Source organism: Cucumis melo, chromosome 2 (assembly GCF_025177605.1).
Source record: "Cucumis melo cultivar AY chromosome 2, USDA_Cmelo_AY_1.0, whole genome shotgun sequence".
Lineage (NCBI taxonomy): Eukaryota > Viridiplantae > Streptophyta > Magnoliopsida > Cucurbitales > Cucurbitaceae > Cucumis > Cucumis melo.
Window position 1 is genome coordinate 1,637,583 of NC_066858.1, and position 15,401 is coordinate 1,652,983.

General features: G+C 27.6%; 1 protein-coding gene across 2 annotated transcripts; it reads right to left on the reverse strand.

Moving 5' to 3' along the window:
* Positions 1-967: 967 nt before the first annotated feature.
* LOC103492276 (NAC domain-containing protein 75-like) lies at positions 968-6,594 on the reverse strand. Of its 2 annotated transcripts, none has more exons than XM_051081318.1 (6): positions 5,990-6,594; positions 5,683-5,860; positions 4,877-5,457; positions 4,332-4,667; positions 3,176-3,292; positions 968-1,203 (listed from the first exon to the last, which is right to left on the reverse strand). In XM_051081318.1, the coding sequence occupies exons 1-6, from the start codon at positions 6,158-6,160 to the stop codon at positions 1,102-1,104; spliced, it is 1,485 nt and encodes a 494-aa protein (XP_050937275.1). In that variant the 5' UTR covers positions 6,161-6,594; the 3' UTR covers positions 968-1,101. The 2 variants fall into 2 exon arrangements, with proteins under 2 accessions (XP_050937275.1, XP_050937276.1); XM_051081319.1 differs by having other exon boundaries at positions 968-1,200; positions 5,990-6,592.
* Positions 6,595-15,401: the final 8,807 nt, after the last annotated feature.

The following is a 15,401-nucleotide window of genomic DNA, read 5'->3' on the forward strand; positions in this document are numbered from 1 at the left end:
TAAGTCCAAAAAAAACAAAGAAAAAAAAACAAAACTTAGAATCAGTTCAAGAATGACGAACTCAGAGAACAAGTTACATGAATCATTCCTAATAGAATCTCATGTTTCTATAATATAATAACACCAGTCTCCAAATGTGTCAATATGAGCATAACTCAATAAACATTAAACTTTATATATCCTCATAGTCTTTATAAAAAAACGGTGAGTATTGTGCTCGAATCCTATGGTTTTATAATAAAATAACATAACACGTGTATCTAATAATATCAGCTTTCCAAACGTGTCAACTAACATAAACTATAGACAATTTCAAGAAGTGTTCGAATTAATCCCAATGTTTAGGTCTCAAATACAATTATACAATACATTAGTAAAAAAAAAAAAAAGCAACAAATCTAGGAAGAGACAGCAAAAAGAAAAAGGAGACATAAAGTTATAGAAGACATTATTTGATGGCATAGATGATGGAGAAAAAAAGGCAGGGGAAGTTGCATGAGAATGAACCAACAAAATGAAGAAATGTGTTTATGCAAATTTGCAACTTTCAACTCTCTAGAGAATGACCAAAGTTATACAAATGTCCTCTTTTTTGTTGTTCTCTTTTTGAAAATAAAAAATTAAATAAAATAATCCAATAAAGAGAATATGAATAGCAATAAAGATGTTTTGTAATCATCACAAAGGTGACAAATTTCATGCAACTATTCACCTATATATGTGTATGTGTATATATATATATATATATATAATATTATGTAAATATTTTATATGAATGGTCTTTTTTTTTCCTCTCTCTCTCTCCCTTTTATTTCATTTCCTTTCATCCCCTTATATTTTCTTTTTCACTTTTTTTTTTGGTGTGAAAGGTTCGATATTTATATCGGGTTCGGTCAGGGATCCGAAAAGGGAAATGGGTTTATTTGTGGTTTATCAATTCGGTCGGGTTATTTTTTAAAGACCCACGAGAAGAAATATATGTATATATATAAGTATGAACTTTGACGTGGGTTTCAATTCAACAAGTTTGAAAGTTTTTTTTTTTGAAGTACCAATGATGAGGGATATATGATGAATTTTGTGTCGGGTTTTTTGATCGAACTATCCATGACCGTGGAGGTTTGGGTTGTTCGGGTCGGGCCAATACGATGAATACTTCATCCATTGATCTGTCTCTCGGCCACTTGGCATGGATGATTCCTGCTGATCCAAAAACATACACTTTCGTCAAACAAAAATTATTTAGTGTTACAGAGAAAATAAACACATCAAATAATTTGTGTGAGCTAAAAAAATCACAAAATAATTCCAACCATCAATTTTAACCCAATGGAAAACTCACTCGTTTTAATTTGTTTATATGTTTTTTCCGTTCCCCTTATAAACTTCTCATAATACTATTGTTTTACTAACACAACCAATCAATATAAAACACAAAAGTTTTGAAGTAAACCAATTTTTGGGCTAAGGATTCACCTTCATGCAAATTATCATTAAGCTAAAGTTCACTTAAAAAAAAAAAGAGAAAAAACCTATAACAACGTACCGTAAAATAAAAACATGCAACACTAAGAGGACTAAAAAGATTAAAATACTAGTTTGTTTTCTATAGGATCAATTTTAATTCATATATAATACTTCCAATTATTCGATTCTAGTCTATATATAAACGCTATAAGTAGTTTATTATTGTTTCTTTAAATGCTTACTCCTACAAATATCGAAACATATTTACATTATACTTTTGCACGAAAATTATTATTATTATCTAACCAATTTCAATAAAAAATTTAACTTTGAGATGCTAAATTTAACGTTCTTCATAGATACAATAGACTAAAATTCAACAAAAATTTAAAATATAAAAACTAAAATATGATAGGTTAACCTATGAAATTCAACAAAATTAGATATGAAAATGAAACTTATAAATTCTAATATATATATATATATATATATATATATATATATATATATATATATATATATATATATATATATATATATATATATATAAGAAGAAAGAGAAGTTAAGTACAATTCCATTTCTTTTTCTTTCGGTTCTTTCGAAACAACCTTTGTCTTTGTTGGTTTTTGCATGTTTTATAAATAATTAAACAAAAAGAAAAAGCCAGTGGGGTTCATCGAATTCAGAGTCAAAAAGTAATCAATAAAGAAAAGAAAAGAAGAAAAAGAAGACAAAATAATTAGTTTGTCATCTATTTAATCCTCATTTTCATCCTTATGTTGAGATTTATACTATAATTATACTATCAATAGATTTTGAAATTAGTTTCTATCCTTAAATTTACTTCATTTTTACTAAAAAAAAAATTAGTTTCAAAGATATATTAATGTAATGTCTTTTCCTGCATGAAAATTGTTATTAAGTTATTTTACGGCATCTCGGTCCTAAAATCTTAAATTTAATTGGTCTTTCAAAGTTATTATTTATTATAACTAAATAAAAAAAAAGATTTTGAAGAAGACAACGATAACCAAACAAACAATGGAGATTAAAATTAAGATTTCTTGAAAGTAAAGAAACTATAAAATCAAATATTTAGAACGTATATAGACAAAACAAAACTCCCAACTAACATGAGATTGTTTATTAACTTTAGAAAAAATTATTTTAAATGAAAAAATTTACAAATATAGCAAAAATATATATCACAATCTATATATGTCAAATTAGGATAAACTACTCTATGTTTCTACAATGACATACAGATGGACACATGTTTTAGTCTATCGCGATCTATCGGTAATAAAAGTGATATTTTACTATAGTTTGTAAATGTTTTGATTCTTTTACTAGGATGAAAAATAAATTTTTTAACTTTATCGTTATTATTATTCAACCAATTCAAGATTTATCGAGTGTAGGAAAAATAAATGAAAAGAATAGTACTAGAATGCACCGATAAATATTCTATTCTCTTTGCACACATAAAGACTAAACTAAAATATTTCGAGAAAAGTAAAGTTACAACTCGAGATAATGCATATGTATCTAAGTTTTAAACCAAAGTACAGAGACTAATTAAGTGATATATGTGTGTGTGTGTATGTATATATATGGATATGGATAATTTATATATTAATATTGTAATGGTAAAAAAGAAAAGGAAGAGTAGAAGTAATAATGATGTATATAGATAGAGAGACTCACAGGTTGGTGTTTGATGGAAGAAGAAGTGCAACCCATGATGAGTTCTTCCAAGCCTGATGCTGACCTTCCTCCTCCCATTTTATGATGTTCACTTTCACCTTCTTCTTGCTGCTCCTCCTGCCCATTTTAATACAGACATTTATCATTATCTTAATCATTATTATCTTTCTTCTTCTTCTTCTTCTTCTTCTTCTTCTTCTTCTTCTTCTTTTTCTTTTTAATTCAATTAACTATACTTAACATAATCTAATTATTTAATTATATCTTAATTCCTTATTTATTTTGATAAGACACTTCCATGTCTTTTGTTGCCCCTTTTCTCCCCCCAACCCCTAAGCTTCTCTTCCTTCATTTCTCAACTCTTACTCAAACTCAATTACTCTAAAATCAAATAATAATAATAATAATAATAAATAAATAAATAAATAAATAAATAAATAATATCTAGGTTTTAAAATATTATACGTTTAGACCTTAAGTTTTGAGTTTAGTCATTGATTGTTAATGTCTATTAATTATTTTGAAATAATAAGGAAGTGTTGTTTTATGATATTAATTTTAATAAAAAGAAAACAATATAGAAGAAAAACTTAATTAAATTATAATTATTTTTAATCAATTAATAGACATAGCATTGAAATTATAACATTTTGAAACATACTAACTAAATTGTAAGAAATGGTATAATAATTGTATAATATTTAATTAGAAACTCTAAGGATGAAATGGAAACTAAATCCAAAATTTATAGATTAAAAAAAATTAAGTGATTTGATGATGAGTAAGGTTGAAATGTCCTTTTAAAAGATGAAGTTGACTACACAGAGAAATTCCCACACCCTTTATCTTTTATAGTGTTTGTATATATTATTCTTTTTTAATCTTTCCACGTTAATAATGGAAAAAGCTATTCAACAAATGAACCAACTTTCAAAGGTTTTAGTTTTCAACAACAAACTTCATTTATGACATTTTATCCCTTCTCTCTCCCTTTTCCCATATAACTGAAAATACCTTCCAAAATTCAATCTTTCTCGAGAAATGTACACAAAACCCACCAAAAACAAAAACACACACACACCCACATGCAAAATATTCTATTTCAATATTCCTCGTTCTTGTATCGATCGTATTCAAAATCAAATGTGTAGCGTACCTGATGAAAGGGTTGATTTTGGAGGATGATCGGAGAGTGATGATGATGATGATGATGATACGAGTCGTGATCGAGAAGAAGAAGAGGAGGAGGAGAGATGACGATGCTGGAGATTTGATGAGTCGGATTTGTGACGTGGAAGGTTGTGGTTGGTAGATGATGGTTAACAACTGAATGATGATGATGATGGTCGTCGTGGGCCACTACAAGCTGATGATGATGATGATCTAGAGGTGCTGCTCTTTGATGACGGTGGTCTCGCAACTCAAACTCACCGCTACCTCTTCCATCCTTTGAACCTATTTTCCTTTCTGTCGAACCCTCCTCCATCCCCACCTGTGATACCAACACAAAATTTCATCAACAGTTAGTCTCTAATGTTATTATTTGCCTCATTGTTTATATATATTTTCATTGATCAGTTTAAAAAAGTTCTACTTGATTAATCAGCTAGCATGTAACTATTTTAAGAATCCAAAATCATTTAGTTTCAAATGAGTAGTAGACGCATATTTTCAAGTGATTTTGATGTGAAAATGAATAACCTGATCATCAAACGTTGTTCGAAATGGGACAAACCCAAAATGGTCAGATTTGAGATGTTGAATATCCATCGAACTAAAGCTAGAAATTGAACATCCAACACCGGTTGTGGCGGCCGGAGACACGTCGTCAGCCTGAGTCATAGAAGAACAACTCCCTGTCGTCACAGCACTCGTCTCCCGTCGACTCAAATTTGCAACCTCGAAATTTCCCTCGGCAGCGGCCAAACTTCTCTCCGACCAATTGCACTGCCTTGGCTGTGTTTGATAAAATATCTTAGAAACCACAAGCTCCCCTTCTTTCTCTTCCTCATGCTGACCCAAATGATATTGATGCATCACCCAATTAGTCTTTTCTGGCTTCCTATTCTTCCCAAAATTTGTATAAAGAACCAATATTTTCTTACACCCTTTTTGCTTCCCATTCGCCATCACCGGCCTCGTCTTTCCCGTCTTATGCCACCGCGTCTCCCCACCTTGTAAATCGCACTCCGTTTGTATCTTCCTCCGCTTTCTCGTCCCCGTCGTATATGCCTTCGATGGCCTATGAAAGAAATGCCTACTCAATCCATCTCGAGTAACTCCTACACATATTCAAATCCACACAATGTGATTAACAGTTTCACAAACAGTACTACATGTCGTACAAAATGAGGTTTTGTTAAAAGGGGAAAAAAGAAATTAAAATCAAAGTTAGGTTGACTTAGGTGTAACAAGAAACTGTCTTTTTATATACCTGAAAACCTAACTACATTGAATAATGAAAAAAAAAAAATTAATAATTAAAAGATCAAAAGAGAAAAATTAACCTGGAAGTTTCTCAGGATGGGTATAACAAATTCCATCTTCTCCTTCAATTGTGGGAATAAATTCATCAATCAAAGGATGAGATTTCATATCTTTTGATTTAACTTTAGCTTCTAGATGTTCTATCAATTCTTGATCTGTTGGATCAAATTTCACTCCTGCTGGTAAACCTACCCAATCCTGCCAAAAATTACAAAAAACAACAACAACAACAGAAACCCATTTTGTAATTAAATAGAAATTAAAGCCCTTTATAGTAAATATCCAAAAAAAAAAAAAAAAGAGAGAGAAAAAAGATAAAAACAGTACCGGCCTTCCTTCAAGCTTATGTCCACAACCAGGACAGTGCTTAGATCCACACATCTGATGTTGTTCAAGCTTTGCATCTAATAACGAATCCGACCCGCCGCCGCTTCCGCCACCACTACCGCCGCTACCGATGATGGTTGGATTAACAATCTTAGTATTATTATTTCTCATGATATCTCAATTACTTGAGCTGGCTGTGGTTTCCAAATCCTATCATCCTAAGAGGACGACATCAAAACTCTTCCTAAGTTTTAAATCAATATATTATGATATAGTTTTTTGTTCTTTTTCAAAAAGAGAAATTGATGAAGATGAAGAAGAAGGAGAGAAACTGAAAAAAGGAAAAAAAAATTATAATTTATTTAAACGAAAATGAAAAGAAATGGAAGAACTAAGAAGAATGAGAGAAGATGATGAGGGAAAAAAGAAAAAGGAGGGTTTTGCTGTTAATTCAACATACAAATCCACCGACCCTTTATCTTCTCTATGTTCAAAATTTTCAACAAAAAAAAATTTAGACACAAAAAGATAGAAAGTAAGAAGAAATTAATTATAAAAAAGGGAAAATAATAAACAAATAAATGAATAAATAAAATAAAGTTTCTCTCTCCTCCCTATCTCTCTCTCTCTCTCTCTCTCTAGATACCCTTTTGTTTGAGCCTTGACTACAAAAGAGAAAAAAAAAAAAAAAAAGGGAAAGAGAAGGCAGCTTCTCACAGCTGTTGCTAATATATATATACACATATACACACTTTACTTGTATATACCTTAGTATAAATTAAGGTTAATTACATTAGGTTTAGATATATTTTGGTGTGTATACTTTTATTCTTTTACCCAATTTCTAAGATATTGTATTTGCATATTTTGACTTTAATATATATATATATATATATATATATATATATATATATATATATATATATATTATTAGATGGAGAAACATAATTACACAGTGTATTTTTATTTCATGAAAGCTATTATTATATATATATATGAATTTTGGTTTCATTTTGATTTATGAACTTTTAGTTGTGTTATGTATACTTTTTCAATAAATTTTACAATTAATATTTGTAGTTTGTTTAAGTAGAATAATTAATTGTAGGGATAAAAGGATTGATCAAACATCCTACCTTTAAGATTAAGGTCATGCATTGTAAACTACGGTTGAGTTAACTCGATTTTGCAATTAATATTTGTAATTAGTTTTTCTTGTTGAATTTTTCTCAAATATTTAGTGACGTCTACGAGTATTAATGAAAAAAATGAACATTTGATTTTAGGTTGATGGTCTTTTTGGAAAAAGATACTTGGGTTAGTAGATGCGCTCGAACACATCTCCATTAAGTAGACACAACCCTTTACACCCTCATCATCCCCGTTTCATTAATATAGAGAAAAAAAGTACATGAGAAGCAAATGATACAATAATAGAAAAGATCAAAGGGATAGGGTCAAGCCCTGGTTAAAACAAACCTAAAAAGCATTGAGATTTAAGGCAATGGTACTAGCACCATAACCAGAGAAGACCGGTGATCTAATAGCCCAAAGATCCGAGAGTGAACAAACATCTACCCCTTAACAACCTCATTATCCCCGTTTCATTAGGTTGATACTTAAGCCAAGCTTTTATGAGTTGGCCTTATGGATTATATTTTTACGTTGTGTATTTTCTTGCATGGAAGTTAAATCGATTGGATTTAGGGTTTGATGAAGGTAATATGGATGTGTCAACGAAAATAATAATTCCGAATAACTAAATTTAACAATGAACAGTACAAAATTGTACTTTAATTAATGAATTGATTAATAAAATACTAAAATATACAAAAATATGTTTTTAGTAATTAGGTATATTATTATTATTATTATTATTATTATTATTATTATTATTATTATTATTATTATTATTATTATTATTATTATTATTATTATTATTATATAAAAGTATACAACTTTGGGTTGCTTTTTGATTAACCAAAGACTGCGGTTGAATAAAGACCATATTGTTATATAAATAAATGTATAAGAGTACACAAAAACACATTAAATTAAACATATCATATTTGTAGTTTTTAAGACTAAAGTAGAGAATATACATAGAACTTTAATAAAAGTTTTATTCGAATCAAGACGTTGGTTTTATTTGCCCAACACTCAGATGCAAAAATGGTTCAAACTAAGCTAAAGTTAAATAAATAAAAATATGCTCATACCATATGCATAATATACGAAATTGGAATTAAAGTTTGAAAACTTTAATATATATAACTTTAAAAACACAAAGTATTTTTATTCAAACCCAATTCAAATGATTATGAGATATATTCTTGAACAATATTAACGGTTAGATTTTTCTTTTTCTTTTCTTTTTACTATGATGTGCTGTGAAAGTTTGAATTAAACTACAATTTATTAGACATACATTATATTGAAGCAAATTAATTATTATGGTAATTAAATATGAGTATAATTCAATCGATTAAGATATGTTATTGATCAAAAGATTAGGAGTTGATTTTAAGACTAAAAATAGATAAGTTAAGAGCGAGAGATGAAGAGTAGTAGTTTTAATTAACATCTTTTCAAATCTATTTAATTTCAAATAATTTCTTGACGATTGTTTCTCGCTTTTGAAGAAACCAACAAATGGTAATTGGAGAGATTTGAACATCAAGAACCGTTTCTGAGATGATTATTGATTGACATTATTGACAAGATCATTCATCGAGAGAAATTAAGCTATTTATCTCATGTCTTCTTTTTTTTTTTTTTACACCAATGAATACTCGTGAAAATTTTGAACCTTTAACCTATGAATGTGTACATATGATCTTAAGTACCATCAGAAATAGGCTCGTGTAAATTTAAGTAACTAAAAACCTATATACATTGAAGAAATTAAAATGTAAGAAAATATTAAATATATGTTATCTAGTACTCCAAATGACCAAACACCAGATCTTACATTAAATTTTATTTACGATTTTCAATTTAATTAGGGTTTAGAGGGATGTTATATATAAACCCACTAATCTCTATGACACATACGCATTTGTATTATATTATATGATTTGATTTTTCTCTCTCATGAAAAAAATTACACTCTCACACCTAACCAAACACAATGTCAAGTGAACCACACATAAATTTCTATTGAATTTCTTTTTTCTTTATTCTTTGATCATCGATTTCATTTTCTATCATAACAATGAAAGCTTTATTGTTTGTTTAAGAGGTATAAATGAAGGTAAAGTAAAGATGTAGAAATACAAAGTATATATGTATGAAAATAATAATTAAAATGGAAATGTGTGTGTGTGTGTGTATATATATATATATATATATATAGGGAATTATAAGGGGGGTTTTTATTGTATTGAAGAGAGTTGTGTGAATTATTTAAGAGAAGTGAGAGAAGTGGATATGTTTTGATGGGGTTTGAGCTGGACATGAATGATGAAGAAGATAGGTTGCTTCATAAGAAAGGGAAATGAGGAGAGGATGGCAAATAGTACATTACAAACTCTTAGAAATGGACCACCACCAAAGTACCCCTTCTCTCTAATTACAGCTGATTAAAAACCCTAAAAAGCACCTATGGAAACTTGGACCAGAAGCACGCACACACACATATCCTCCAAACTCCCTTTTTACTTAATTAGGTTTTGCATAATTTTAGCCTTCCTATTAGGTTAAAAACAAACAAACATTTTTGTCTTCCCAACTTTTGCATACGTACCCATTTAATTAGTCTTCGTACTTTTCTTTGTAACGGTTAATTCGTCTCCATTATGTCGAAGTTTATAGTACAAGTACTATGCTAGTTGAACGATTTTCGTTTTAACAACGTGTATGTCAATTTAATTATGTAAGGAATTTAAAGTCATTGTACTTTCGATAAATCTTAGATGTAGTTTCAAACTTCACTTCATACAAGGAAATACAATATATACCTATTTATCGAAATTGAATAAGCTTGAAAATCGAGAAACGAAAATGGTATTTTAACCTAATTTTTTTTACAATAACATCTACCCTCATCATTTCAAATTATGAAACATAGAAAATGAACATTTACTTAAAAGATTAGTACCCAAAAGTACATGTGTTTCAACACTAATTTTTTTTTTAATAAAATTTAGAATAATTAGTTGTTTTGTTTTTCCTTTTTCAAATGGATTAGAGTAATTAAGTGGGGCCATTTGTAAGAGATCTTATTTGTGTATAGAAAGAAATTAAAATTAAAGAAAGAAAGAAAGAAAAGTAAAAATGATAAGATGATGGCTAGGCTTCACGTTTTGTTTCTCACATTGTCATTCAAACAATATAGGAACCAAATGATGGGATTGAGAAGGCTCCACTTTCCACCAACCTCTCTCTCCCCTTTCCCCAATTCCCCTATTCTAAAATCAATCTTTCAAACTTCATCTTAATTCATTCAATCATATATATATATATATATATATATATATATATATATATATATATATATATATATATATATATATATATATATATATATATATTCTTCTTTGAGTTTTAAATTTTAAAAGGAACACTACCTAGGGCTACTTCTAAATAAAATCCGAGCATAAATAAGTGTAGATTTAGCTGTTATCTAGAGTTTATCACTGATAGATCTTATTATATTTGCGACTCTTTGAAAATATTACTATACACAATTGTTATCTCTTGTAATTGCTCGTGACAAAACAAGGATTTTTCCATACCTAATGAGATATAACTAGGTTCAATGAATCGATACTTTAGACGAATTGAAATTTGATTGATACATCAAAGATACTATATATATCTATAGTCAATTAGTGATTTTGTATATATTTAATTTGATTGATGACTAGTCCCAATTTCTACGCTTCACAATTTATAATAATGTAGTTGTTATATATCAATAAAAAAAATAATTAGATTAAAATATCGTATTGTTCGGATTAACTATGAAATTTAATTTATTCAATTTTAATCCTATTTTTACTTTTAATAAATTTTTTATAACTCCATTTTTTTGTTTAACTAAAAATTATGACAACTACTATAAAATACCAAATTGTTTTTATTATTATTATTATTTTTTTTTTTAGAATCATTTACTAAAAGAAAAGGATTTAATTTTTCTTTTTCTTTCTTGAAAGAGAGAAAAGAAAAGGTATTCATTTTATTACAAATAAAATTTTGTGGGAGAATTTTGCAATGTTCTTCTTCTTCTTCTTCTTCTTCTTCTTCTTCTTCTTCTTTCTTCTTCTTTTCCTTTTTTCTTTTTGGTTTAATTTGGAGATGCAAAGCAAGCCAACGACTCAATTTAATTTTTATGCTTTTTTTTTTTTTGTAAAGAGGCTTTTTGTCACATTAGATCTTATGATATGTATATATATATAACTATATAAATCATTTATAAACACCTTGATGTTGTTATATAACTTATAACATTTTCTTTTGAGTGTGGGGTTATTATATTCCCTCTTTTGTCTTCTTCTTTTTTTTAATCCAATTTTGTGAATAAACTTTTAAATGTGAATTTTACTAATTAAAATATCATTTTCTGTGTTATACGTTGAGTCTTGTTTCAAATTACGTTCGAGTAATTTCAATAAATCTTAAATTAGTATTCATGGATATCTTTTGATTTTTATCTAACTTTGAGAAAGTAATTGTAATGGTAATAGTGATCATTTTCATTTTAAAAAAAAGGACAAATTATCAATAGTTAGGAAAATTGGTTTAAATGACAAAACTGATGAAAATATCTATAAATATAACGAAATATCACTGTTTATCAACGACAAATCGCGATAGACTACTATCTCGATTTATCGCGGTATAAGTTAATTAACAATACATCTACCACGATCTATTATTGGTAAAAAGTAAAGTATTGTTATTTGCAAATACTTTTTTGAATAACTTATAAGGAGATCAGATGGCTATAGATATGGAACTAATTTCAAAAAAGGTTTACGATGAAGTGCTGGAATTTTGCTTCTTCTTTCGGTTTACATTCAAATTTGAAAATTGTTTGGAATATTTTGAATTTGTTATCTGATGCTACGAACACAACTAAGCTCTCTTATATCGTTTCAGGGCAACACCCTCAAAACCTATTCAAAAAGGTATAATATATAAACTTTCTAATCCAGTGGTGTGTGTTGTTTGTACTCTTGAAGATTAAACATTTTTTCTAATAATATCATTCTCACTTCTGTCTCGTGAATAACATATATAGCTAACACACTGTTTATCTATATGTCGACCTCTCTATATGCTTTTTTTTTTTTTTTTTAATTTCCTAAACTTGTTGGGTTTGGTAACAATGGTGGTGTGTATTTATGTTATAAAGTATATACATAAATGAATTAAAGGGAAACAAAGTTTGATGAGGAACAAAGTCAAAATTTGAGATTTGACAACTTAGGTGGGACGAAAATGTTGCCTCCCACTAGATTGAATTTTTTTTTTAACATTAATGAAAATGTCGTTCCCCTCTACCTATTAATTAATAATTATTGTTGTTGTCAAAATAAAATCCAACCAAAGTTTTTCTCGTCCCCAACCTACGACTACACAACTTTCTATCCTACAATCACTTTGTCTTCATTTTTTCTTTTTTCTTTTTTATTATTGTAATATCGTTTCAAGTTCTCGATAATTTAACGAATTTTCTACTCTAATAATAATTTCGAAACATTTATATTAAAAATCAATGATGATATTATAACCTTCATAACTCATTTCTACTAATTTACGCATATACACTAGCTTTGTATCAATAATCCTTTTTCTAGTTCACCTTTCACTAAATTTTAAAATTTATGTGACATTATTCATATTTAGTTAAATTATACTCACATTAATATTTTGCTTATATTTAGCAAATAAAACAATACATAGGATATTTATACTTTGTGTTAGTTGGATAATTTTTTTTCTTTGAGTAAAAAGTTTTAATTTTTTTCATTCTTTAAAGAGGTAAAGTAATGCCTTCATAGTTGTGTTAGGGTTCAAAAAAAGAAAGTTTATGAATGAAAAAGAGAGTATAAATTAGAAAATTGTTTTGATATTAGTTGGAATGATAGGAAATGAAAAGGAATGAAGATTATTAGTAACAAAATATTTCAATCTTGGTTTATTAATTAATGAAATGAAAATAAAACTCTATAGGTATTATTATTTTAAGTATTTAAATATATATCTTTTTTTTTCATTAGTTGTGAGATAATATATTTGAAACAAAAGGTTTTAATTACAAACTATAATTTTAGGTTTAATTAATTACTTCATTTTCTTAGATTATAGTTTCTCTTATAAAATAAATTTATACTTTTTGTTTTATATATATAATTTATAGACATGTTAACTTCAACACTCAAATTACATTTAATGTTTATTTAAGAAAGTATTCAACTTGATTTTAATAGTACTCTATTTTTTTAAAAAAAAATAAAAAGATCAATTAAAAATAAAAATAATTGGTTTGTAAATTAATTTAAGAGATGGGCTATTTGTTCTTTGATTAATAGTGCAATATTATTGGTCAGAGTTAATTTGTAACATTTAAATGGTTGTCTTTGGATGTTGGAAGGATAAATTCATAATATTCTGCCATTGTTTGTAATAAATATATAGGTTGGTTTTTTGGAAACTTCATTTTATAATAAAATTATTCTAATATTATTGGACAAATATATATATTTGTATTTATAAATATATTCACGAGTAAATTTTGAATACTTGTCTTAATGTTTGTAACGGTTTTATATTTCACGAGTTTGCTAGATAAATGACTTAGAAATCGGAGAAGAAGTGTCAAAATAATTTAGTTTTTTTTTTAAAAAAATATTGAATGCACATTTGTTGACGTCAAATTTGGGTGAAGTTACAAAGATATGCTTTTGTCTTGCTCTCTTTCCTTTTTCTTACTCACAAATCACTATATTCTCTTTATATCTCTTGGTCTCTCTCCCTCGGATCATCGTGCGACCCTCTTGTGTCTCTCTCTTTCTCCCTTTCTCTCACTCACAAAATTACTCGTTTCTCACACTCTTTGCACATTGGAGTTGGTCACTCAAAATCATTAAACATAAGATTGATTAAAATTAAATACACTTAGCCAAACAAAGTTTAGCTCAATTGAAATCCGAATGTATCAAGACTAAAGAGGTTCTTGGTTCAGATCTCCTCCCTATCTGCACAAATCGATTGTGCAAAAAAAAAAAAAGGTTTTAAGTATTTGAACATGATATTGATTAAATTCAAGTCCTTGGTTCAAATTCCCCCTCCCCAGTTTAACTTTAGAATTTTAACGAACTAGGTTGTCATAGAATATAAAAGTACATCTTATTTGTGTATAATTTTAGATTATTTTTAAATATTTTTTAACCATACTTTCATATCTTTAGGATCATTCTCATTCGAATATAATATCGATTAATTCAAGTAAGCCTTCTAAAATCAAAGTGTACAATCCAGTACTATCTTTTATCTTCTAGACTCTAAGTCTAATTAAACTTTTCACGTGATAAAATTGTCACATCTCTTACCTAAATCATTTTAAAGATGTCGTATTCTCACATAAATTCTTATAAAAATAATAATATTATAATTACTATTAATCTAATAATATTAATATTTAGTTCAAAACATGAAAGAGAAAGAAGTAGTGGAAATGAAACTTATATGCTAAAATAAACATAACCCAATCTACCTAGTCCTCGTATATTATCAACTTCTAAGTTAAATGTTTGATTTTTCATTTCCACGTGGTTAAATCGATGGCTTTACAAGAAGAAGAAAAAAACACGAGCATTGCACAACTTGTATAAAGCTCACAACTTTGAGGTTAGATTTCGATTTCTTTGCCCACACACCCTAAAGAAATGTAGGAGAGAATGAAGAAAAAATAAAACTTGGTCTAATTTTTGAAAAATCGATATAGAAATTAGATAACAAAATAAAAAAAAAAAAAACTCTTGAGATAAAAGGAATGCTATACTTTTATTTTAAAAAAAAATAAAAAATAAAATAATTATCAAACGAATCCTAATTTTTGAATGCATTTTCAACAAGACTACTCAACACAAAATCTCGATAATAATTTAGATTTAAAAACCAAAACATAGTAAGTGATAAATATATTACGTAGTTCAAATTTCTAACTTAGATTTAACGGTAAAGATAGTTGCATATTTAATAAAATTCAGTTTGTTCTACTTTTGTGGCTTTAACTACGAAATAGAAAAAGACCCAAAATGAATTAATTATATATCACACACACAAAATGTCATATATCACATCGTTATATATTAATTTAAGATCTTTATAATGATTCTATCCATGTGACATTAACTATATATCAATTAATATACTACTAGACCCATTATTTTATTTATGA

Bases quoted from the DNA above. Each gene is read 5' to 3' on its own strand.
- LOC103492276 (XM_051081318.1), bottom strand. From the start codon at position 6,160: ATGAGAAATAATAATACTAAGATTGTTAATCCAACCATCATCGGTAGC. The intron at 5,458-5,682 runs GTTAATTTTTCT...GAATATGTGTAG, and splicing joins CCATCCTGAGAAACTTCCAG to GAGTTACTCGAGATGGATTG. The intron at 4,668-4,876 runs GTTATTCATTTT...TTGGTATCACAG, and splicing joins GAACAACGTTTGATGATCAG to GTGGGGATGGAGGAGGGTTC.